The 26,107-nt window shown below is 43.9% G+C and overlaps 1 protein-coding gene across 3 annotated transcripts in view; it reads right to left on the minus strand.

Annotated features, from left to right (window-relative positions):
- LOC106568935 (calsyntenin-2) overlaps positions 1-26,107 on the minus strand; it is a 318,303-nt gene that overhangs the window by 56,247 nt on the left and 235,949 nt on the right. For all 3 annotated transcript variants that reach the window (XM_014139780.2, XM_014139782.2, XM_014139781.2), the window contains 4 exons: positions 23,996-24,145; positions 19,621-19,806; positions 17,640-17,897; positions 16,489-16,610 (listed from right to left, as the gene is read on the minus strand). In XM_014139780.2, coding sequence (XP_013995255.1) covers positions 16,489-16,610; positions 17,640-17,897; positions 19,621-19,806; positions 23,996-24,145 — 716 coding nt within the window. The remainder of the gene's footprint in view (positions 1-16,488; positions 16,611-17,639; positions 17,898-19,620; positions 19,807-23,995; positions 24,146-26,107) is intronic.

Raw genomic sequence — 26,107 nt, forward strand, 5'->3', positions numbered from 1 at the left:
TGTAATGACCAGTCCGGTAATGGCTGAAATGGCCTCAATGGAATACATTGGCTTTCCATTGCATCTACAAGAACGCTTCGTCAGGGATCTAACACACTCGACAGGGACATCACAAGAACGGGAAGGTGTTCATTTTTTTTGTGGAATTTCAAAAAATATATCTGATTTAAAACAGTTTAAATGTTCACAAATGAGATGCGCTGAAATGAAAGCAACTTCCGTAAAGGAACACTCGGATTATAACGGCGTTACGTCTGATCTCACGCATAATATAAAGTACGTACAGATTGGTGTAATCTAGAGCCAAGCATGTTGATTTTAAATCGCACGGGTATCCTTCTCTTGACACACTGGTTGAATTATACAAGAAAACGTGACAACAAACAATATTGAAAGAGGCTGTCTAGACAGCGCAGTTGAGCGCAGGTAGGCCTAGAAACAGAGTTGTTGGTGGTTGCAGCCCTGGTACTCCCCTTTATCCGAATTTACTCATGTGTGCAAAATCACCAAGTGTATATATGCAAATGAGGGCACATTTCTTTATTTTATCACAAAGTATTTAAAATATACCTGATATAATAACACAATGTACAATATATATGACGGCATTCTAAGAAAAAAAGTGAAACGTTACAATAAATTGAACGCCTGAATTCCAACCAAAATGCCTGAATTCCATTATTTGTCCATGCCAGTGCTATCTTTCATGGGCTATAATTCCGTCAATATCTGATTAAAGAATGCAAAACCTTTGGAGTGTCTACACTCACTGTCCAACTGTTGCATTTATTAGAATCGATAAAGAAAGAACCTTTAACAATATGGAGTGCTGTTGCTACCTTATTATCTACCTGAAGAGGCATTATTTTCTCTCCTCTTCTTTAATGTCTACTCAACAGTAAAAGGGTGTTACACACACACACACACACACACACACACACACACACACACACACACACACACACACACACACACACACACACACACACACACACAAACTGAACTCTCATTTTACTGGATCAATGCCTTTGACCTAATGGGAGCTGACTGGGCTGATTGGCTCACAACCACGCTCACAAACACACACACGTACACATGCATGCACCCCCACACACACAAACACAGAAGCTGTCATTGTGGCATCTAACACACTGCAGCAGCTACCCTTCAACCAGTAAGTACAGCCTGTCACTTTGTGGAACACTGGCCTGCTGTCAGTCTGTCATAGACATGGTCTTGACACTTATACAATGGTCTGCACTGATTCAGTAGTCTGCTCTGCCCTTATACAATAGTCTGCATCACAGTCACATTCAAAGTTATGGCTCCTTGTGAATTGTGAACATGACTTATACACATTAGACTGCAATACAGCACTGCATTACAATTGTACTGTATTATCAAATCAAATCACATTTTATTAGTCAACAGGTAGACCTTATCTTGAAATGATTACTTATGAGCCCCTAACCAACAATGCCGTTTCAAAAAAATACAAATAAGAATAAGAGATAAAAGGAACAAGTAATTAAAGAGCAGCAGTAAAATAACAATAGTGAGAATATATACGGGGGGTACCGATACAGAGTCAATGTACGGGGGCACCGGATAGTTGAGGTAGTATGTACATTACCTACCTATTACCTATGCATAGATGACAACAGAGAGTAGCAGTGGTGTAAGGGGGGAGGGGGGCACTGCAAATAGTCTGTGTAGCCATTTGACTAGATGTTCAGGAGTCTTATGGCTTGGGGGTAGAAGCTGTTTAGAAGCCTCTTGGACCTAGACTTGGTGCTCCGGTACCGCCTGCCGTCAGTTAGCAGAGAGAACAGTCTATGACGAGGGTGACGAGTCTTTGACAATTTTTAGGGCCTTCCTCTGACACCGCCAGGTATAGAGGTCCTGGATGGCAGGAAGCTTGGCCCCAGTGATGTACTGGGCCGTTCGCATTACCCTCTGTAGTGCCTTGCAGTCGGAGGCCGAGCAGTTGCCATACCAGGCAGTGATGCAACCAGTCAGGATGCTCTTGATGGTGCAGCTGTAGAACCTTTTGAGAATCTGTTTTGGTGTGCTTGGATCATGTTAGTTCGTTGGTGATGTGGACACCAAGGAACTTGAAGCTCTCAACCTGCTCCACTGCAGCCCTGTCGATGAGAATGGGGGTGTGCTCGGTCCTCTTTTTCCTGTCATCCACAATCATCTCCTTTGTCTTGATCACATTGAGGGAGAGATTGTTGTCCTTGCGCCACACGGCCAGGTCTCTGACCTCCTCCCTATAGGCTATCTCATCATTGTCGGTGATCAGGCCTACCACTGTTGTGTCATTGGCAAATTGAATGATGGCGTTGGAGTCGTGCCTGGCCGTGCAGTCATGAGTGAACAGGGAGTACAGGAGGGGACTGAGCACGCACCCCTGAGGGGCCCCTGTGTTGAGAATCAGCGTGGCGGATGTGTTGTTACCTAGCCTTACCACCTGGGGGCAGCCCGTCAGGAAGTCCAGGATCCAGTTGCAGAGGGAAGTGTTTAGTCCCAGGGTCCTTAGCTTATTGATGAGCTTGGAGGGCACTATGGTGTTGAACGCTGAGCTGTAGTAAATTAATAGCGTTCTCATATAGGTGTTCCTTTAGTCCAGGTGGGAAAGGGCAGTGCGGTGTGCAAAAGAGATTGCATCATCTGTGGTCTGTATTCAAATTGGAGTGGGCTAGGGTTTCTGGGATGATTACATTTTAGTCATTTAGCAGATGCTCTTATTCAGAGCGACTTACAGTAGTGAATGCATACATTTCATAAAAAATGTTCACCGTACTGGTCGCCCGTGGGAATCAAACCCACAACCCTGGCGTTGCAAACACCATGCTCTACCAACTGAGCCACACGGGATGATGGTGTTGATGTGAGCCATGACCAGCCTTTCAAAGCACTTCATGGCTAAAGATGTGAGTGCTACAAGTCGGTAGTCGTTTAGGCAGTTTACCTTAGTGTTCTTGGGCACAGGGACTATGGTTGTCTGCTTAAAACATGTTGGTATTACAGACTCAGACAGGGAGAGGTTGAAAATGTCAGTGAAGACACTTGCCAGTTGGTCAGCGCATGCTCACAGTACACGTCCTGTAATCCGTCTGGCCTTGCGGCCTTGTGAAATTTGACCGGTTTAAAGGTCTTACTCACATCGGCTGCGGAGAACGTGATCACACAGTCTCCGGAACAGCTGGTGCTCTCATGCATGTTTCAGTGTTATTTGCCTCGACGAGAGCATAGAAGTAGTTTAGTTTGTCTGGAAGGCTCGAGTCACTGGGCAACTCTCTGTTGTGCTTCCCCTTGTAGTCTGTAATGGTTTACCAAAACATACATTGAAAATGATGCTGTTGCTGCTTCCTTTTGTCATGGCTCAAAACACCGGTTTTAAATGTCCATGTTTATAATCAATGCTGAACTAAGTTGTGATATGTTGAAGACATACAAATGTATCCCTAAACACAAGTGTCACACTTGTCACACAATACAATTACTTGTATTTTGCTAAATTAGCACCTTCTAAACTGCACACACATCAGTATTTACCAAGAGGCCACTCTAGCCTGAAACTGAATAGCTTGTTCTACTGTAATCAATAGTGTGCGCAAATTAATCACTCACATCAATATTGTATTGAAGTCATATACCAGTCGATAGATGAGATGAGAACCTGAAGTAGCCATTTATCCAGTAAAATCTCTGTGGGAAGCCTCCCGAGTAGCGCAGTGGTCTAAGGCACTGCATCTCAATGCTAGCTGTGCCACTAGAGTTTCTGGGTTTGAGTCCAGGCTCTGTCGCAGCCGGCCGCAACCGGGAGACCCATGGGGTGGCGCACAATTGGCCCAGCGTTGTCAGGGTTAGGGGAGGGTTTGGCCGGCAAGAATGTCCTTGTCCCATCGCGCATTAGCGACTCCTGTGGCGGGTCAGGCACAGTGCACTCTGACATGGTCACCAGGTGCACGGTGTTTCCTTTGACACATTGGTGCAGCTGGCTTCCAGGTTAAGTGGGCATTGTGTCAAGAAGCAGTGCGGCTTGGTTGGGTTGTGTTTCGGAGGACGCATGGATCTCGACCTTCACCTCTTGGGAGTTGCAGCGATGAGACAAGATTGTAACTACCAATTGGATACCATGACATTGGGGAGAAAAAGGGGTAAAAAGTTTTACTAAAATAAAATAAAAATCTCTGTGGGGAAATTGTGACTGAATAATTATTTTCATACTTTATAATATGTCCTTATATGGTTATAATCTGTTATAGGAACATCTACCAAAACGATTTATTCTTCTTTATTACTTTACCAAACAAATCAAGACATTAGTGACGTTAAATTTGTGAATGTCTAAATCAACATTTGGGCCATTTAAACAGCTTGTCCAGCGATTGCTATGCCACGTCTGTGCCGTGAAGCAATCGACCTGGATAAATGTTTTTCTAAGGACCGCCCTTTGACGTTCAAAAAATGTAGAACTAAGAACAGATATAGCCCCCGGTTCACTCCAGACCTGACTGCCCTTGACCAGCACAAAAACATGGCGTACTGCATTAGCATCGAATAGCCCCTGCGATATGCAACCTTTCAGGGAAGTTAGGAACCAATATACACAGGCAGTTAGGAAAGCTAAGGCTAGCTTTTTCAAACAGAAATTTTCATCCTGTAGCACAAACTCCAAAAAGTTCTGGGACACTGTAAAGATCATTGAGAATAAGAGCACCTCATCCCAGCTGCCCACCGCACTGAGGCTAGGAAACACTGTCACCACCGATAAATCCACGATAATCGAGAATTTCAATAAGCATTTTTCTACGGATGGCCATGCTTTCCACCTGGCTACCCCTACCCCGGTCAACAGCTCTGCACTCCCCACAGCAACTTGCCCAAGCCTCCCCCATTTCTCCTTCACCCAAATCCAGATAGCTGATGTTCTGAAAAAGCTGCAAAAATCTGGACCCTACAAATCAGCTGGGCTAGACAATCTGGACCCTCTCTTTCTAAAATTATCCGCCACAATTGTTGCAACCCCTATTACTAGCCTGTTCAACCTCTCTTTCGTATCGTCTGAGATCCCCAAAGATTGGAAAGCTGCCGCAGTCATCCCCCTCTTCAAAGGGGGAGACACTAGACCCAAACTGTTACAGACCTATATCTATATCTATCCTACCCTGCCTTTCTAAGGTCTTCGAAAGCCAAGTTAACAAACAGATCACCGACCATTTCGATTCCCACCACACCTTCTCCTCTATGCAATCTGGTTTCCGAGCTGGTCATGGGTGCACCTCAGCCACGCTCAAGGTCCTAAATGATATCATAACCGCCATCGATAAAAGACAATACTGTGCAGCCATTTTCATCGACCTGGCCAAGGCTTTCGACTCTGTCAATCACCACATTCTTATCGGCAGACTCAACAGCCTTGGTTTCTCAAATGACTGCTTCGCCTGGCTCACCAACTACTTCTCAGACAGAGTTCAGTGTGTCAAATCGGAGGGCCTGTTTTCTGGACCTCTGGCAGTCTCTATGGGGGTGCCACAGGGTTCAATTCTCGGGCCGACTCTTTTCTCTGTATACATCAATGATGTCGCTCTTGCTGCTGGTGATTCTCTGATCCACCTCTACGCAGATGACACCATTCTGTATACTTCTGGCCCTTCTTTGGACACTGTGTTAACAAACCGCCAGATGAGCTTCAATGCCATACAACTCTCCTTCTGTTGCCTCCAACTGCTCTTAAATGCAAGTAAATCTAAATGCATGCTTTTCAACCGATCGCTGCCCGCACTAGCATCACTACTCTGGATGGTTCTGACTTAGAATATGTGGACAACTACAAATACCTTGGTGTCTGGTTAGACTGTAAACTCTCCTTCTAGACTCACATTAAGCATCTCCAATCCAAAATTAAATCTAGAATCGGCTTCCTATTTCGCAACAAATCATCCTTCACTCGTGCTGTCAAACATACCTTCATAAAACTGACTATCCTACCAATCCTTGACTTCAGCGATGTCATTTACAAAATAGCCTCCAACACTCTACTCAGCAAATTGGATGCAGTCTATCACAGTGCCATCCGTTTTGTCACCAAAGCTACATATACTACCCACCACTGCGACCTGTATGCTCTCGTTGGTTGGCCCTCTCTTCATATTCGTTGCCAAACCCACTGGCTCCAGGTCATCTATAAGTCTTTGCTAGGTAAAGCCCCACCTTATCTCAGCTCACTGGTCACCATAGCAGCACCCACCAGTAGCACGCGCTCCAGCAGGTATATTTCACTGGTCATCCCCAAAGCCAATTCCCCCTTTGGCCGCCTTTCCTTCCAGTTCTCTGCTACAAATGACTGGAATGAATTGCAAAAAATCACTGATACTGGAGACTCATATCTCCCTCACTAACTTTAAGCATCAGCTGTCAGAGCAGCTTACAGATCATTGCACCTGTACATAGCCCATCTGTGAATAGCCCACCCAACTACCTCATCCCCATAGTATTATAAAAAAAAAATCTCCTTTGCATCCCAGTATCTCTACGTGCACATTCATCTTCTGCACATCTATCACTCCAGTGTTTAATTCTAAATTGTAATTATTTTGCCACTATGGCCTATTTATTGCCTTACCTCCCTAATCTTACTTCATTTGCACACACTGTATATAGACTTTTCTATTGTGTTATTGACTGTACGTTTGTTTATTCCATGTGTAACTCTGTGTTGTTTGTGTCGCACTGCTTTGCTTTATCTTGGCCAGGTCACAGTTGTAAATGAGAACTTGTTCTCAACTGGCCTATCTGGTTAAATAAAGGTGAAATAAAAAATAAATAAAAACGTAATGTTGCAGTGAAGTGACATAAATCGATGTAATGATGCAGCCAACCACCAGAGGGTGGCAAGTACAAGTTAATTCGACAGAGGGTGTTTACATGGTCCTAGGAAGGTCTGGATTGCTGTCTTCTGACTTACTAAATCAACAAAATAAGTAATGTAAACATTACTAAAGTAAAGTCATTCTAGTGCCCAGTTTCGGGGACTGTCAGCTAAAGGGGTTAAAATAATTAAATATTTCTGTTTAGGATGATAGTAAATTAATATTTACTACAATTACATATATTTCTTACTACTTTAACCATGGAGAGACTTTAAAAATGCTCCTTAATACAATTTAACCAGGTGCTCTAGACTAGAGCTTCCATAGGGACTGTTCAGCAGGCTGAATGTTTGATGTCCCTAGTATTACACTCCAAACAACTCAACTATGGGAGTAAAACTCCCATGGAAGATACATATCCTGTCGGACATTTTGGAGAGAAGAAAGGGAATGGAGACTTCCCATGGTGACACAGCACTATACTGTGTAGCACATGATCAAGGGCCCCATATTCTGTTTACTGTCGGCAACAAGAAAGACAGAGATATCATAGGAAAACATACACACTTACATGGCAGGCACAGAGAGAATAAAAAGTGTTGGATCGCTTAGCTAAAACGCACAAGCCTGGAAAGTTGTTTTTTATCCTCTTATGCTTGTTGTGTAGTAAATCTTTCCGTTTTTATTTTCATTGTTTTATTCGTTTTTTCCTGTGAAGCACATTGTGTTGCGTTCCATGTCTGAAATAAAGTTTGACTTGATAGGAAGTGTTGAAAGTTGTCGCTTTAAGTTCTGAACATCTAAAACCAGGAGCTAATATCATCCAAATCCCTCTTTTAGCTTAAGATAAAGTTAGCATAGTGATGTAGCATGTAGCCTTCTCACCATGCTCCCTCAGTTTGTCTCCTGTCTCCCGTTTGCCTGGCAGATGTTTTGTGGAGTCTTTGTGTTGACTTGAGAGGTTGTTTACCAAAGCAGCTGAGTCTTCACCTGGATGCCCTTGTCTTAGTTATAGCAGCCTCAGAGGAGAAAAGAACATTGGGTTGGAGAAAAATTGCCCTCCTTTAACCTATAGCAAACAATTCAATGGCGCCTAGCCATCATTGACACAGTGCTGCATAGAGTACTGATAGTGGGATGTTCAGTTTCTTGAACAACCTCGGAAAACTACACACAGACTCACAGGCAGGCACAGGTGTGCAAATGGACACACACACACACACACACACACACACACACACACACACACACACACACACACACACACACACACACACACACACACACACACACACACCTTCCACAATCATAATCTACCTAGTGTGCAGTAACTCCAGAGACCTTGACTTAATTACAGTGTTTTTCTTAATCGTTTCTCTATGCACATACATTATTGGACAGCAGGTCCCACAGCTATAAGATTAGAAAAGATACATATCTACACAATTAGGGAGTCGGAGAGTGGAGGTGGAGCGATACCGATACAAGATATTCCATTGGCTTATCTTGAATCATCCTAACAGTAGCTTACGGTAGGTGAAGACTTGATCTGTTAATAGTACATAGTGGGCATTCTACAGAACTGAATTTTAGACCAGCCTGATGTTCTAGTAAGCTATTTGTTTGCTTCAGATGGTTTTATACCTGTGCAGCAACACTGTAACTAAGGACATAAGGACAGTACCGTATGACCATGTTGTGAAATGAGTCATTTCATTGTTCTGTAATTGTATAGTCATGGAGTAAACACTTTACTTTCTTACACATTTTAAATACACTAGTATATGGTCTATATAAAGTAGTTGAAGGTTATGGCTGCGTCCCAATATCTGCACTTGTTCACTTACCTTCATGGATTTGAAAGGAAATGAATGGTATATGGAAACTCCCTCTAGTCCATGTCTAAACAATTCCAATATTTTGGTATGTTGGGGGAGTAGTGAATGAGTGGACACTTCAGGAGGAATGAGAGAATATTGGGATGCAACCTATGTAATTGAGAGAGTACACTGAGAGAAAATGTATACCACCAAATTGCCCCTCTGCGCTTCAGAGACAAAAAAGCACACATAATGAATAAATGAACAAAAACTACCACTACAATAATTTTGCCTGACACATTTTTATCATGGCTGACTAAAGTACACAGGTAAATTATCCTACCTTAGGTTTCTCAGCAACAAAGCACGGCCAAATAATTGTTCTTTATTCATTTACAGTATATTCATTTTGAAGAAAATCACACCTAGTTTTCTATATCAAAGACTCTTTTAGTTATCTGTCATATTGACATTTTCACACAGATAGGCTGTGTTGTACTGAAATAATGGCTTTCACAGTAATTTAGCTCAATGACTTTCTGAAACATAAACGCAGAAGATAGACTAGGTGAGCCATTACTCGGGATAGAATACCCTTGTGTGTGTGTGTGTGTGTGTGTGTGTGTGTGTGTGTGTGTGTGTGTGTGTGTTTGTCCATGTGTGTGGTATCTCCTGTCCTCTTATCTCCTGCTCTGGGGAGAGGAGTGGAGGTAGTGGGACGCAGGTAATCAGGATGACGAGATATGAAGAGCCACTGCAATGACCTCTTACTGCAGCAGTAATCATAGTCCATCACCTGGAGAAAAACACCCCGAACCAAGCCCCATCGGACACACACACACACACACACACACACACACACACACACACACACACACACACACACACACACACACACACACACACACACACACACACACACACACACACACACACACACACACAGAGAGAGAGAGCGAGAGAGCTAACAACTGCAGGAGATAAGAGGCGGTATTATAACACAGTACATACAAACAATGAGAGATGGCTCTCAAAGAAAAGCTAGTGCTCTGTTGCTGTTTGTCTACCTGAGGAAAAACTCAGTGAGACAGACATGGCTGGAATAGTCATTTAGCAACACAAAACTGCCCAAGCAGCAAAATAATAGCTGCTCACTTTCAAACCTTAAGTTAAATCAGCAAGAAAGCAGCATTGTCTAATGGGTAACATATTGACTGTTAAACAAAAATACACATTTCTTCCCCTAGCCCTGTACCATAATAAAAGGCACATACTCTAAGAAGAGCCAATGTTATGGGTGGGCCTTAGAGGGCCTGGCCCGCCCTACTGTACCTCCTTGCCTGTCCAAATAAAATATACAAATATTGAGAATTATAATAAATATAACTATTTCAATAAATACAAATGTTTGGGGTAATTTTACAAATGTTCTCCCCAATTTGTAGTTGCGATCTTGTCTCATCGCTGCAACGGGCTCGCGAAGGTTGAGACATGCGTCCACTGAAACATGACCCGCCAAGCCGCGCTGCTTCATAACACAATGCTGGCTTAACTCGGAAGCCAGCCACACCATTGTGTCGTAGGAAACACCGTTCGACTAACGACCGAAGGCAGCTTGCATGGCGCCCAGACCGCCACAAGGAGTCTCTAAAACATGATGACCCGGCCAAACCCTCCCCTAAGCCAGAGAACGCTGGAGCATTTATGCGCTGCCCTATGGGACTCCTGGTTATGGGATCGAACCCCAGGCTGTAGTGGTGCCTCAGCATGGCGATGCAGTGCTTTAGACCGTTGTGCCACTCGGGAGGCCTATTGATCATTTATTTAACCGAGACGTGCGCCGACAGAAAGACCCATCATTGTCAGATAAAGCATCCGAGCAAGCGAAACATCACTGTCTCAGTACGTGTAGCCAATGTAGCTCATGCTGTCTGGTCTAAAAGAGTATGACATTCTCTTTTTTGCCAGACCGCATCAGATATGTGGGGCTACATATTGTAAGACAGAAGGGCACTGTTTCGGTCGACCGAATGCTGTTTTCGACTAACGTGCGAAGATAACCTCGTTTTTGAAGTGATTTGTTTTGCAATCAGATGAAAACATCATGACTGGTTGTGTTCATGTCACATTAAAAGATAGTCTAATACATGCTCACAGTTGTTACTATAAATCCCACAATAGAACCACTAAAGCAGTCATTTGGACTGCTCGTGAATGATTTTTTTTTATTACTCTGCCATTTTGAAAGTCAAGCCCCCCTCCGTCCTTGACTTTTTCCTAAATAAGTCTATAATGCACACTGGCGTTGTTAGAATCTTAATATCACATACAGAACTGGTATTCAAATAAAATCAAATTGTATTGGTCACATACATGTATTTAGCAGATGTTATTGCGGGTGTAGAGAAATGCTTGTGTTTCTAGCTCTGACAGTGCAGTAATATCTAACAAATAATATCTATCAATTTCACAACATATACCCAATACACACAAATCTAAGTAAAATAATGGAATTAAGAATATATAAATATATGGACGAGCAATGTCAGAGCAGGCATAAACTAAGATACAGTAGAAATGTATATAGGCAGCAGCCTCTAATGTGCTAGTGATGGCTATTTAGCAGTCTGATGGCCTTGAGATAAAAGCTGTTTTTCAGTCTCTCGGTCCCAGCATTGATGCACCTTTACTGACCTCATCTTCTGGATGATAGCGGGGTGAACAGGCAGTGGTGACGAAGAACATGGCTGACGTTTTACATTCTCCCAATCAATTGTGCTATTTTGTTAGTTTTTTTGCTTTTTGTGTAACTTTTTTAAAACTTACTTTGTACATAACGTTGCTGCTACCGTCTCTTATGACCGAAAATAACTTCTGGACATCAGAACAGCGATTACTTTCCGCGGACTGGAAGAAACTACTGCTTTCACTGGAACAGGCACAGATCCATGTCATTTACTTGAAGAAAAGACGCAGGAAAAGGGGTCGCAGATCGGTCTGCCTTCTGAGAATCCGTAGGTCGAGCAAGTAAACTCCCACTGCCATCCGTTCTTCTTGCTAACGTGCAATCATTGGAAAATGAAATTGATGACCTACGATTAAGATTTTCCTACCAACGGGACATAAAAAAATGTAATATCTTATGTTTCACCGAGACGTGGCTGAACAATGATACGGATAATATAGAGCTGGCGGGATTTTCCAGGCACCGGCAGGACAGAGACGCTACGTCTGGTAAGACGAGGGGTGGGGGTGTGTGTCTATTTGTCAATAAGCTTGTGCGCGATGTCTAACATTAAGGAAGTCTCAAGGTATTGTTCGACTTAGGTAGAGTACCTTATGATAAGCTGTAGACCACACTATCTACCAAGAAAGTTCTCTCTATATTATTCGTAGCCGTCTATTTACCACCACAGAATGAAGCTGGCACTAAGACCGCTCTCAACCAACTCTATAAGGCCATAAGCACAGAAGAAAATGCTCACCCAGAAGCGGCGCTCTTAGTGGCCGGGGACTTTAATGCAGGCAAACTTAAATCAGTTTTACCAAATCTTTATCAGCATGTCACATGTGCAACCAGAGGAAAACATTTCCTAGACCACCTTTACTCCATACACAGAGACACATACAAAGCTCTCCCCCGCCCTCCATTTGGCAAATCTGGCCATAATTATATCCTCCTGATTCCTGCTTACAAGCAAAAACGAAAGCAGGAAGTACCAGTGACTCGCTCAATACGGAAGTGGTCAGATGACGTGGATGTTACACTACAGGACTGTTTTGCTAGCACAGACTGGAATATGTTCCGGGATTCATCCAATGGCATTGAGGAGTACACCACCTCAGTCATCTGCTTCATCAATAAGGGCGATGACGTCATCCCCACAGTGACCGTACGTACATATCCCAACCAGAAGCCATGGATTACAGGCAACATCCGCATCAAGCTAAAGGCCTGAGCTGCCGCTTCAAGGAGCGGGAGACTAATCCGGACGCTAACAATACAGGATTAAGAATGAATCCTACTACACTGGCTCTGACACTCGTCGGATGTGGCAGGGCTCTAAAACTATTACGGACTACAAAGTGAAACCCAGACGTGAGCTGCCCAGTGACGCGAGCCTACCAGATGAGCTAAATGCCTTTTATGCTCGCTTCGAGGCAAGCAACACTGAAGCATACACGACAGCACCAGCTGTTCTGGATGACTGTGTGATAATGCTCTCGGTAGCCGATGTGAACAAAACCTTTAAACAGGTCAACATTCACAAAGCCGCAGAGCCAGACAGATTACCAGGACGTGTACTCAAAGCATGCGCGGACAAACTGTCAAGTGTCTTCACTGACATTTTCAATCTCTCCCTGACCGCGTCTGTAATACCTACATGTTTCAAGCAGACCGCCATAGTCCCTGTGCGCAAGGAAGCGAAGGTAACCTGCCTAAATGATTACCGCCCCGTAGCACTCATCGGTATCCATGAAGTGCTTTGAAAGGCTGGTCATGGCTCACATCAACAGCATCCTCCCAGACACCCTAGACCCACTCCAATTCGAATACTGCCTCAACAGATCCACAGATGACGCAATCTTAATCGCACTCCACACTGCCCTTTCCCACCTGGACAAAAGGAACACCTATGTGAGAATGCTGTTCATTGACTACAGCTCAGCATTCAACACCATAGTGCCCAAAAAGTTCATCACTAAGCTAAGGATCCACCTCCCTCTGGAACTGGATCCTGGACTTCCTGACGGAACGCCCCCAGGTGGTAAGAGTAGGCAACAACATGTCTGCCACGCTGATCCTTAACACGGGGGCCCCTCAGGGATGTGTACTTAGTCCCCTCCTGTACTCCCTGTTCACCCATGACTGCGTGGCCAAACACGACTCCAACACCATCATTAAGTTTGCTGATGACACAACAGGGGTAGGCCTGATCACCGACAACGATGGTAGGCCTATAGGGAGGAGGTCAGACAACTGGCAGTGTGGTGCCAGGACAACAACCTCTCCCTCAATGTGAGCAAGACAAAGGAGATGATCGTGGACTACTGGAAAAGGCGGGCCAAACAGGCCCCCATTAACATCGACGGGGCTGTAGTGGAGTGGGTCGAGAGTTTCAAGTTCCTTGGCGTCCACATCACCAACGAACTATCATGATCCAAACATCAACCTTTTCCCCCTCAGGAGACTGAAAAGATTTGGCATTGGTTCCCAGATCCTCAAAAGGTTCTACAGCTGCACCATCGAGAGCATCCTGACCGGTTGCATCACCACCTGGTATGGCAACTGCTCGGCATCTGACCGTAAGGCGCTACAGAGGGTAGTGCGTATGGCCCAGTACATCACTGGAGCCAAAGTTCCTGCCATCCAGGACCTATAAATAGGCGTGTCAGAGGAAAGCCCATAAAATTGAGGAAAGCCTATCTCAATTGTGCATCTGTAAAAGTTTGTGAGGGTTTTAGGTGCCAAGCCAAATTTCTTCAGCCTCCTGAGATTGAAGAGGTGTTGTTGTGCCTTCTTCACCACACTGTCTGTGTGGGTGGACCGTTTCAGTTTGTCATTGATGTGTATGCTGAGGAACTTGAAGCTTTCCACCTTCTACACTGCAGTCCCGTCGATGTGGATAATGGGATGCTACCTCTACTGTTTCCTAAAGTCCACGATCATCTCCTTTGTTTTGATGATGTTGAGTAAGAGGTTATTTTCCTGGCACCACACTCCCAGAGCCCTCACCTCCTCCCTGTAGGCTGTCTCGTCATTGTTGGTAATCAAGCCAACTACTCTTGTGTCATCTGTAAACTTGATGATTGAGTTGGAGGCGTGCTTGGCTACTCAGTCATGGGTGAACAGGGAGTACAGGAGTGGGCTGAGCACACACCCTTGTGGGGCCGCAGTGTTGAGGATCAGCAATGTGGAGGTGTTGTTTTCTACCTTCACCACCTGGGGGGCGGCCCGTCAGGAAGTCCAGGACCCAGGTGCACAGGGTGGAGTTCAGACCCAGGGCCTCGAGCTTAATGATGAGCTTGGAGGGTACTATGGTGTTGAATACTGAGCTATAGTCAATGAACAGCATTCTTACATAGGTATTCCTCTTGTCCAGATGGGATAGGGCAGTATGCAGTGCGATGGCGATTGCATCGTCTGTCGATCTATTGGGGCGGTAAGCAAATTGAAGTGGGTCTAGGGTGACAGGTAAGGTGGAGGTGATATGATTCTTATCTAGTCTCTCAAAGCACTTCATGATGACAGAAGTGAGTGCTACGGGGTCATTTAGTTCAGTTACCTTTGCTTTTTTGATTATAGGAACAATGGTTTGCCATCTTGATGTATGTTGGGACAGCAGACTGGGATAGGTAGAGATTGAACATGTCCGTAAACATACCAGCCAGCTGGTCTGCGCGTGCTCTGAGGACACGGCTAGGGATGCCGTCTGGGCCGGCAGCCTTGCGAAGGTTAACACGCTTAAATGTCTTACTCACGACGGGCCACGGAGAAAGAGAGCCCACAGTCCTTGGTAGCGGGCCGCGTCGGTTGCACTGTGTTATCCTCAAAGCGGGCGAAGAAGGTGTTGAGCTTATTTAGTTTATAGGAGAGCATGTCATTTTTTTTATATGGTTTTCCCCGTTGCCCCTCCTCTCGACAGCAGGGCTTGCTCCCCTCCTCCCGATAGTTGATGACAGATGCCGTGCCCAGTTCATAATCACTCTGATAATTGCCTCGAAAGTGAACCAAAACTCTACCGAAACTAATTTCACACATACAATAACAGATTAAATAAATAAAGTATGATAAGATGAGAATGATGAGAATGGATGAGTTGATGAGCAAGGGGAAACAAATGATGCATAATTATGTAATCACCAATTGCGAATCATGAACAGGGCGGGCCATTCTACTGCATTGATTGATTCAAATGTCAAAATGTTATGTACTCTGTTATCAGTCTACTCTGGCCTACTTGTAGTACACCATGAGAGCGTGCGTAATTTACAATGGCAAGAAGACCAAGACGAATGGATGCTGCGTTAGTGTTGCTACAAAATCTGAATGAAAACGACTCAGATGGTGGGGAAAAAATGAATCATGATGACATCGCCGATGACTATTCTTCTGATTCTGAGCCTCAAACTGAACCTACACCTCCGAGGCCTAAGTGCAAAAAAGACAGAACTGTGAGCAGTGAGCAGGTGCCCACGCCACCACCAAATGGAACGGTGAGACAGGAGAGAGGACGGCACCGTTTGGAATACAACAAGCTGGTGAGAATTCCACGGGCTATTATCTGGACAAAATGTCCTCACTGAGAAAGTAGGCCCGATATCTCAAGCAAGAAACAAAATAGGCAACGCACTCAACAGCTTTCGTTGTTTAAGCTATGTGACATGGACATGCTCCAACTGATAATGGACTTTTTGACTGCTGTCATATCAACACTTCTATTCATTATGTCATTATTTCTTTTGTGATGATTTTCACTATTATCAAGCACACGTTGTCACCATTTGACCATGCATCTTGCTGACAGTGCGTCTTGATGGTTCCAACAACCAATGCTTTCTGTTTCATAGTTGTAACAATATATAGAAACAAATCAAAGTGTTCAATATATCCACACAGGAGGTCCAGTGAAACAAACGTGCCCCCTATGAAAATGAAATGCCCCTCCAACCAATTCGTTCTGGCCCTGGCCCTAATTCTAAGTAGTATGCTAGTATAGACAATGGAACAGTGGAGGTTCTCCTGTTCTCCCGGGTCAAAAGTCAGAGGTCATAGGTCAGCTCACCTGCTCCAGTTTCCAGTGGAACTCTGCAGGGCGGAAGGTGTCAACCTGGGTGAAGTCTCTCCTGAGCAGGAAAACCAGACGGCAGTTGTGGACGTACAAGGAGTAGTGGTGCCGGTTCATCTCTGTAGAAGGATATGGGTATGTTACAGAGAACTGGCAATTACAGGCTTATAACATTCATAAACGTTTGACTTATGTTAACTTCCTTTTCTAGCCAGAACAGAATAGAGATATCCTATATTCTCATTCACAGAAAAACATAGACATTCTAGACGGTACACTACATGAAATAAAATTTATATTTCACGATATTTTATAGATATTATACCTTATCCAACCAAAAAAGCAATTTTCCACAGTTAAGAGTGAAAATAAATGATATTATACAAATGCTCTGCTAATGTGGTATCTGAAATTATATCTGTCATTATGGACAAAGGAGCTTATTGGTGCAGAATGTCCTGTAAATGCTATTGACGTGTGCCACTTTGAATTAAACCCTGCCACTTCACGAGGCAGCTCAATAAATGTCACATGCTCCCTGTGCCATTGTGACATTGTGAAAGGCCCTGTGGGATGCTAATGAGGTGTGTGACTTCACAGCTTTTCTCTCATGGTGGCACTTTTCATCATAAACCCCCCCCCCGTGCTTTTCCTTGGAGCCGCTGGGGTTACACACAGGGCTGTTTTGGCCGTGCATATTGATGGACTCTCCTTTTCGCTCAGTGTGAGCGGAGCGCTCGATGGAATCAATAAGAGCCTGTCAGGCCGCCTGTCTCCAGTCACACCTTCACAGCTCCACTTAGTCTAACTCTGAAACTAGAAGTGGTCGACAGATGACAAAACAACCTCTGCATTTACGCGACTACGCTACCTCCACTCCAGATTGGGCACAAAAATGTTCCAATGTTCCACGTTGGGCGCCAACTGTCTTCCCATTGGAAGCTCCTTTCTTACACCTTACATTGAACGATAAATAGTAGCTGGAATGGTGGCTATTGCTTTGATTCTCTCTTAAAATCTTGTGACAGAAGATAAATAGCCTCAATTTGGGCAATAGTTCCACCACCTCACCACCATAAAATCATGCTTTGATTAACAATGAACTAGGATGGATCAAATCCCACAAATGAACCCCTTCCTGGTCTCACCGGTCTTGTCAGAGTTGCAGAGCAAGGTCTCCTTCTCAGCCCTCAGACCGGGGCTGGGCCCATGCTTCATCCACGTGGCGATGGTGAACTGGTCAGTCAGGTTCTGTGGAACCACCTGCTCCGGCACGTTGGAGGCCTGCCGCCCGTCGAAGCGGAAGATAAGGTCGCTATCCCGCCCACTGTCTGTCAGCAGCGAGGCCGTCCAATTGGTGGAAGCTGCGGGGGCGGGGAGCAGGTCCGTGCTGCCAGACGCCGCACCTGGAGGACCAATTAAAGATGAGAACAGTCAGTGGGTGACATTTTGACACACGAAAAGTGGCACAAAGGTTAAAAGGAGACTGATACTTGTAACGTTTGAGTTGGAAGTTATCTAAAAACCTCTAATCCCACGATGTCCATGCAGGGTGTCGTCATGGGGGTAATTATGTGGGCGTAGAATGTAACAGTACTGGAGATAAGATGCTGGACTGCTGCAGAACAGTCTTCGTTGGGAAAGGTATTTGACATCTGTCTATTCTCAACAAAGCGTCACCCTCTCCATGTCACACAAGAGTTGACAGTATGAATCTAATGAGCGATGAATGACCCTGTATGTTAAGACACTTGTCTCTGTCGCCGAAATCCACACCCCGCCCACCCCTTTGAAGAAACAGGCCAGCTCTTTAAAACTATGCAACAGTCAAGCCTGTCAATCGATAGGGACGCATAAATCCACACCCAGACCTCTTTAAACTGTGTCAGGACTTTCACTGTGATCATGAGGCGAGAGAAGTTGATGAGATTCAGTCTGATACTCTCACTCTGCACAGTTTTCAGAAGGCCTTGTCAAATCCGTGACCCCTGCCTTCGATTCATATTGTTTTTGTATTGACCAGCCCACGTCCGACCATGAAAGCTATGAATACATCAAACTTCCAACCATTCTCTGCTTACGAAATGAAGTAAGTCCTTATTTTTTTACCCATTTTTATTCCTTTCTTTTTTTTAACACATTTTTCAAATTGAACGGTAGGATGTTGTTGACCGAATTTAATTATCTTTAAAGTGGCTCTAAAAAAGAATATGGTGGCCGTCTTGAGCAATCTCTGTGCGTTCTCTATTTATGTGTACCGATATTTGTACTCTCACAGAAATCAATGTTGCTATTACAATTTGTTTTATTGCATATTAGATAACGATTATGGAGCTTTGGAAAAGCTCCTGGCTTGCAAACTTTGCATACTAAAGAAGTAGGGAAAGACTTCTGCGTCCAAATGAGCATATCCAGTATGCATGTGTAGCCATTACTCAAACACATAAAGACTTAGGCTCGAGTCGAACAATAAACTGTTATTGCTGCATATACATTTTTTAAACCAACCATATCACGCTTCAGTTTTTCGCAACAGGAAAATAAATCCAAGAAAGAAATATATAGAAAATCTGAAACAGTTCACATTTTCAACTCTTCACAATGAAAATGTTCACTTGAGCAGATTTCTCCCCAGAATTATTAATAACAATGATTCATCAGGTTGATCAAATATAGACATTTAATATATGCTCTTATAGAGCAGGACTTTCACTGTGATCGTGAGGAGAGAGAAGTTAGGGTTAAGTGCCTTGCTTAAGGGCATAGACAGATTTTTCACTTAGTCAGCACAGGGATTCAAACCAGCGACCTTTCAGTTACTGGCTCAACGCTCTTAACTGCTAGGCTACCTGCCACCTACCTTTAGACTTACAAATTACAATGAAATAACTCTACTAGTTAATCATTTGACTGTTAGACGTTTGTGTGACTCAACGTGACAAAACATTAGAAATTAGAGTAGTTACAGTAATTGGAAACCATTAATGAGTTGAGTAAGATAGAAACAACACACCCAACTTCACTAGTCATAAGTGTCATTAACGCATTACACAATGTGCAACTGCACACAGGATGAAATGTTATTAGAACATTTGATTATTTTATTTTCTCTCTTTCCTTGTGGCTTACCACAGAGTTTCTGTAGGGACTTCTCAGAGTAGGTCTCTCGGTCGCAGCCCTTCCCAATGTGGCTGGTCTGCAGCTCCACCATGGCTCTCACCGCCGACAGCGGGCCGTCACAAGTCTCAAGGTGCATCTTGGGAAACAGTTGCTTGCTTCCTGTTCCGGGCTCATAGTCCATTCGTTTGTTCCAACCTGGGAGAACAAGAGAAGTATATCGTTTATTATTCCCAATAGAAAATGTATTTTTCCTAATGCTTAGTAATTCAGATGCCAAAACTGGCTTGTTAGGGCATAACTGTACGGAACTATTTTAACACTATTGTGCTACTAGACACAAACATTTCTAAATAGAACATTTTATTACTTCTAAAACAGTACTAAAAAATACAAATAATCAACTAGAAATGATAAATGCATTCAGACACTGGCCAGGCTCTCCCACTGTTGTATTATTCACCATTTGCATGTTTGGTATTCACTTTGGGTGAAGGTCAGACCCTTAGCCTGTTTTCGGCTCAGCATATTTTATCCTACAGTATCTTTCACTGGTGCTACTACAGCCAGACTAGCTCCAGCACAGAGCCAATGCTACAGAGGAAATGTTAGGTATGCGTAACTGGCTGTAAGGGAGTCGGGCGCAGGAGAGCAGAAGTTGGGTAGCCAAAGGAGCCTTTTATTTCGGCGAACAAAACACACGGCATTAAGAACACTAAACACAATATGGGTTGACATAACCCAGCGCAAACCAGTCTAGCGTGTACATACACGAAACAACAAACAATTCCACACACAGACATGGGGGGAACAGAGGGTTATATACACGTCTAATACTGAGGGAATTGAAACCAGGTGTGTAGGAAAACAAGGCAAGACAAATGGAAAAATGAAAGGTGGATCGGCGATGGCTAGAAAACCGGTGACGTCGACTGCCGAACGCCGCCCGAACAAGGAGAGGAACCGACTTCAGCGGATGTCGTGACAGGAAAAGGGTTCCACTGAATACCAGAGAAAGCCTCTGAATTGAAGGCACCACGGAGCACTCCTCACTAAAACTAAACAGGTGACAGATGACTTCACACACCAAGAAGCTTAAGGAGAAGTGAGGTTCTGACACAGGAGGCTAAGCTATGCTAACTGCTAGTCCACTGTGCTTGCTAATCCATGTCACACAATTGAGTGTTGGCAACACATATGAACGGGATCTGCTTTCATATCAAACCAATAACCCTTATCTGACACAAAAAGAAAGGCTGACCATTCTGAGTTTAAATGAAATCAGGTGTTAGGCTACTCTGTGGAATGTTTCTCCTGTAGCTAATGCAATAATGCTACAATGATCAACTTTGCTATCAATGCTAATGAACATGCTAACACATCACCACAAAGGGATTAATTTGACATGAATCACTGCCCAATTATGTCACAAACAATATTGTGTTTACAGGTATCTCTATAAAGATACTATTGAGTGGCAGACCAAGATCAGCTAACTCCAGGTAAAATATTTTAAATCAGAGAGTGTCTGTATCAAAAGGATGCATAGACCAGGTAGGGAGCCCCCAGACCTTTTCACACAGCAATATGAGAGTATAGTAGAGCTGGGGGGAATAGAATACAAAAATAAGTGAAACAGTAGAATAAGAGTGGGGAAGTAAAATGAAAAAATAAGACGCTTTAAGTGCTCAGGCAATCGTCAGAAGAAGTCTAGAGGGATGTTGATGGTTCTATACCAGACCAAAGTGATACGCCAGATTGCCAGGAAATGGCATGAAAATGCAAAAATGGGATGGGTGGCTAGAAGGATCTGCCACGATAGGTGGCATATGACCAGAGAGATGGAGAGAACAGAACAGAGAGGGCGAGAGAAAGGTAGAGGTAGTAAGAGAGAAAGGATGAGAGAGATGGCGTAAAACGGAGAGCGCAAGAGGCGAATTAGAAGCTCAAGGAACCTGACAGCTCCAGTGCAGGAAGGCCTCACCTCCCCTCGGATTCGTCTGTCATCTTTGTCACCCGTTTTACATTTCGATTACCCTCCATATGTATCTATGGGCCGCACCAGGCCTTCTTTATAGTCTAAGGGGCAGTTATAGCCATTTTATTGCTGTGTGTAGAGCGGAGAGTTGACAGCTGTCGAGTCTATTCCGTGATATATTCAAGGCCAAACACTCAGAGAGAGAAATGACATGACCAGGGAGAGGCAGACAGAGAAATGATGTTGTTAGAAGGCTAGCACAGAAAAGGTACAGGAGTTCACCTGTGATTTTAATTAAAGGTTATACTCATGTTGTATAGTGAACAAAAATATAAACGCAACGTGCAACAATTTCAAAGATTCTACTGAGTTACAGTTCATAGAAGGAAATCAGTCAATTGAAACAAATAAATGAGGCCTTAATTTATGGATTTCACTGGGCAATGGGCACAGCCATGGAAGGCCTGGGAGGGCATAGGCCCACCCACTGGGGAGCCAGGCCCAACCAATCAGAATGAGTTTTTTTCCCCACAAAAGGGCTTAATTACAGACAGAAATATCCCCCCCCCTGCAGTCAGCATGCCAAATGCATGCTCCCTCAAAACTTGAGACATCTGTGGCATTGTGTTGTGTGACAAAACTGCACATTTTAGAGGGGCCTTTTATTGTCCCCAGCACAAGGTGCACCTGTGTAATGATCGTGCTGTTTAATCAGCTTCTAGATATGCCACACCTGTCAGGTGGATGGATTATCTTGGCAAAGGAGAAATGCTCACTAACAGGGATGTAAACAAATTTGTACAAAACATTTTAGAGAGAAATAAGCTTTTTGTGCATAGGGAAAATGTATTTCAGCACATGAAATATGGGACCAACACTTTACATGTTGTGTTTATATTTTTGTTCAAATAGAGCTATAATTTCAATAGACTTTCTATTCAATTACACAAGGCTTTTCTGTTCAGTGACACAAATCATACTCCAACACATTTCATTATCCGGTTACAAGGTCAAATAAATGACTTGATGAAATATATAGCCATGTAAGTCATGGGCATAATATGTTAACGCCTTATTACATCTTGTATTTATGATTATATATGCCAAGATGAATGGCTACTAGCCTATGTGGGATTATGGCTGGAATTATTACACATTACGGCCCATTATGCAACATTTATGAGCTTCTTGTGAGTATAACGTGTTCATGTTTCTTATTGGTCTGAAGGGCACGACCAATGTCTCTCTTAAAACAAAAAGATTGTAGGATTGCCACACTTTTCTGTACAGTACTTTGCAGCTGTATGTACCGTCTGTTGCCATGACTTTGAGGACTATTAGATATAGCTCTATTTGAGGGTGACATTTACAGCGAGTGTCTCATGGTGAGTTGCCCTTTAGTATCAAGCTACCCCCCACTACTGCGTGAGCCTTCATTCAGGTAATGGAAAAACTCTGGCCCCATTTCAAGCTACATTTCCAGCAAGAGGAATCACACACTGTCTTTAAATCTAAAATCCTTAATTGGTGTAACTGCCACGTCCGTTTGGGATATTACAACAACAAACTGCAAATAACTAACAGTTTTTTTCCCCCCCTCGGACATCAATGCACGCGTGACAGAACAACAGAATATGTACTGTTTTTTTAGTTTTTTTTAACCCCACTGCCTGACGCTCCTCAACCTTCATTTCATCAACAACACCAAAACAATAACAAAGGCGCTGGGGAGAACAGTGGCAATGCGGACTCAATCTTTAAGGAAAGGAGGGATTTCTTGTAATTAGATGACGGCGTCTTCCCAGCCTTTCTTCTCATGAAGTGGCCTAATGACATCTTTGACAGGGAAGCAGTGGGGGACCCTGTCCGCTTGTGAAGGCTTTAACTGTGTGACTGCTACAGTAGTACGAGACAATATCCAGTCAAGTTCCACCGGCTTTCCTTAAACAATGTTTTCTTCCCTCTTGGGGCTTTATTCTAAAACGGGATATGCTGTATTCCCCTCTTCCCTTCTCCACAGGGGCCCTTGACCTGGATTGCTCGGGTAAACAGAATCGAGGAGGACTGTAAGATCCAGAGCAAGGAGTGTGATAGTGTAGTTATAAGCCCTCACAGGGATGATGAGAGCTCCTCTTTCTCTTAGAACACTACTGGGTCATGGGTGCAGAGGGAGAAAAGAACAGTGCAAGGCGAACGCAGAGACACTGATAGTGCTACAAGCAAGTACCCTGAGTCATGCTGGCGGCCATTTTGTGAGGAGTAAATTGATTTCTGCTACAGTGTGGTAGCCTCTAACTTTGGGGAAGCCAAACTAATTATTGAATGATTAGCAACATGTTAGTAACTTTTGCGATCTGCAACTTGGATCTTTGCAGTGTGAACAGAGTCTTCCTCTTTGATGCCACTGACCTTGCCAGCCAGGTTTGCAGACGGGCTTGACATCGATGTGCACCGCCACACTCTCCGTCGCCCTCTTCTGGCCGCAGTCGAAGGCGGTCACCATGATCTTGTAGCGCAGCTGCTTGTCGTAGCTCAGACGCTCCGTGTTTCTGATGTTGCCTAATGAGGGAGAGGAGAAATGAAGGTAAAAAAAAACCATCACAAGCGTGAGGGATGCACTCAAGACAATTCAACTCACTGCTATCGTCTGTAAATAGATTCAGTTAATGTAATGTTCATCGATTTCAGTGAGTTCCTCTCCTATCCAAATTAATATCCTCATCACACTCTAACATCTAAGTGTGTTAGCCTTTGTTTTCCCACCTTCCCTAAACGGAGGCTATTTTGCTCAACTAGCTGGCAACCTCTACAGCCAGTTTGGTTGTCTGAGAGTATGTCAGTGTCCGGATCATAGAGATAGAGCACTAGAGAGGAACTATGGTTCGAGGTCCTATGACATCAGCCTCTCTATAGTTGTATCTCTATGGTCCTGATGCTGATGCTGGTTGGCATTTATTCATGAATCTTGCCCTGGAGGCAGCTCTGCAGCTGTCAAGGAGAGGAGAGGAGGTCAGGAGCGGTGTGAGCCCTCAAACCTGGACAGCTCCACTCCCAGATGGACCCTATGAAGATGATGTAGCCTCAAAAAGGAGGATATCTCAGTCTCTCACTTACTTCTGTGAATCTGGGTCGGAGTGGTATGTTGTTAGTGCTGATTGTGGAGATTAATGCCATGCAGTGAATCAAAAGGACGCCTTTATTCAGATGTAGTTCCATACAAGCAATCAGAGTGCTAAGGGTTTCGATGAAGACTGCAGTGGCTGTGGTGGTTACACTGGTCTCTACGGGCTGAACCCTAACTTAAGATGAGCAGGCATAACTCATTATTTTGCGGAAATCTCCAATTGACAACAATGCATGATCAAGGCAAAAAAAAAATTGTTGTGAGGATTCTACCCTAAATGACACCTTAGGCAGAGCTCAATCAATCAAATGTATTTATAAAGCCCTTTTTACATCAGCAATCACAAAGTGCTTATACAGAAACCCATCCTAAAATGCCAAAGAGCAATCAACGCAGATGTAGAAGCACGGTGGCTAGGAAAAACTCCCTAGGAAAACCTAGAGAGGAAACAGGCTCTGAGGGGTGGCATTGTTTGTCTTTGATTAAATGCGATACATTTACTGTAGCTGTGATACATCTCACACCATGATAGAACCTAACCCAGCTAGGGTAAGTTACAAATGAGACATCACCAGTGACAGCTAGCAGGCCTCAGTCCCCGAGTCCCCACTTACATGATGGAGCTCCAGTCCCAGCCTCATCTCCAATTGCAACACAATCTCACACTCAATTCGTGCAAATACAGTGCCTTGCAAAAGTATTCACCCCCTTGGCGTTTTTCCTATTTTGTTGCATTACAACCTGTAATTTAAATGGATTTTTATTTGGATTTCATGTAATGGACATACACAAAATAGTCCAAATTACTTGTTTCAAAAAATTCTAAAAAATAAAAAACGGAAAAGTGGTGCGTGCTTATGTATTCACCCCATTTGCAATGAAGCCCCTAAATAAGATCTGGTGCAACCAATTCACTTCAGAAGTAACATAATTAGTTAAATAAAGTCCACCTGTGTGCAATCTAAGTGTCACATGATCTGTCACATGATCTCAGTATATTTACACCTGTTTTGAAAGGCCCCAGAGTCTGCAACACCACTAAGCAAGGGGCACCACCAAGCAAGCGGCACTATGAAGACCAAGGAGCTCTCCAAACAGGTCAGGGACAAAGTTATGGAGAAGTACAGATCAGGGTTGGGTTATAAAAAAATATCAGAAACTTTGAACATCCCACGGAGCACCATTAAATCCATTATAAAAAATGGAAAGAATATGGCACCACAACAAACCTGCCAAGAGAGGGCCGCCCACCAAAACTCACTGAACAGGCAAGGAGGGCATTAAATCAGAGAGGCAAAAAAGAGACCAAAGATAAAGCTGCAAAGCTCCAAAGTGGAGATTGGAGTATCTGTCCATAGAACCCCTTTAAGCCGTACACTTCACAGAGCTGGGCTTTA

This window comes from Salmo salar, chromosome ssa14, assembly GCF_905237065.1.
Source record: "Salmo salar chromosome ssa14, Ssal_v3.1, whole genome shotgun sequence".
In the NCBI taxonomy this organism is placed as follows: Eukaryota; Metazoa; Chordata; class Actinopteri; order Salmoniformes; family Salmonidae; genus Salmo; species Salmo salar.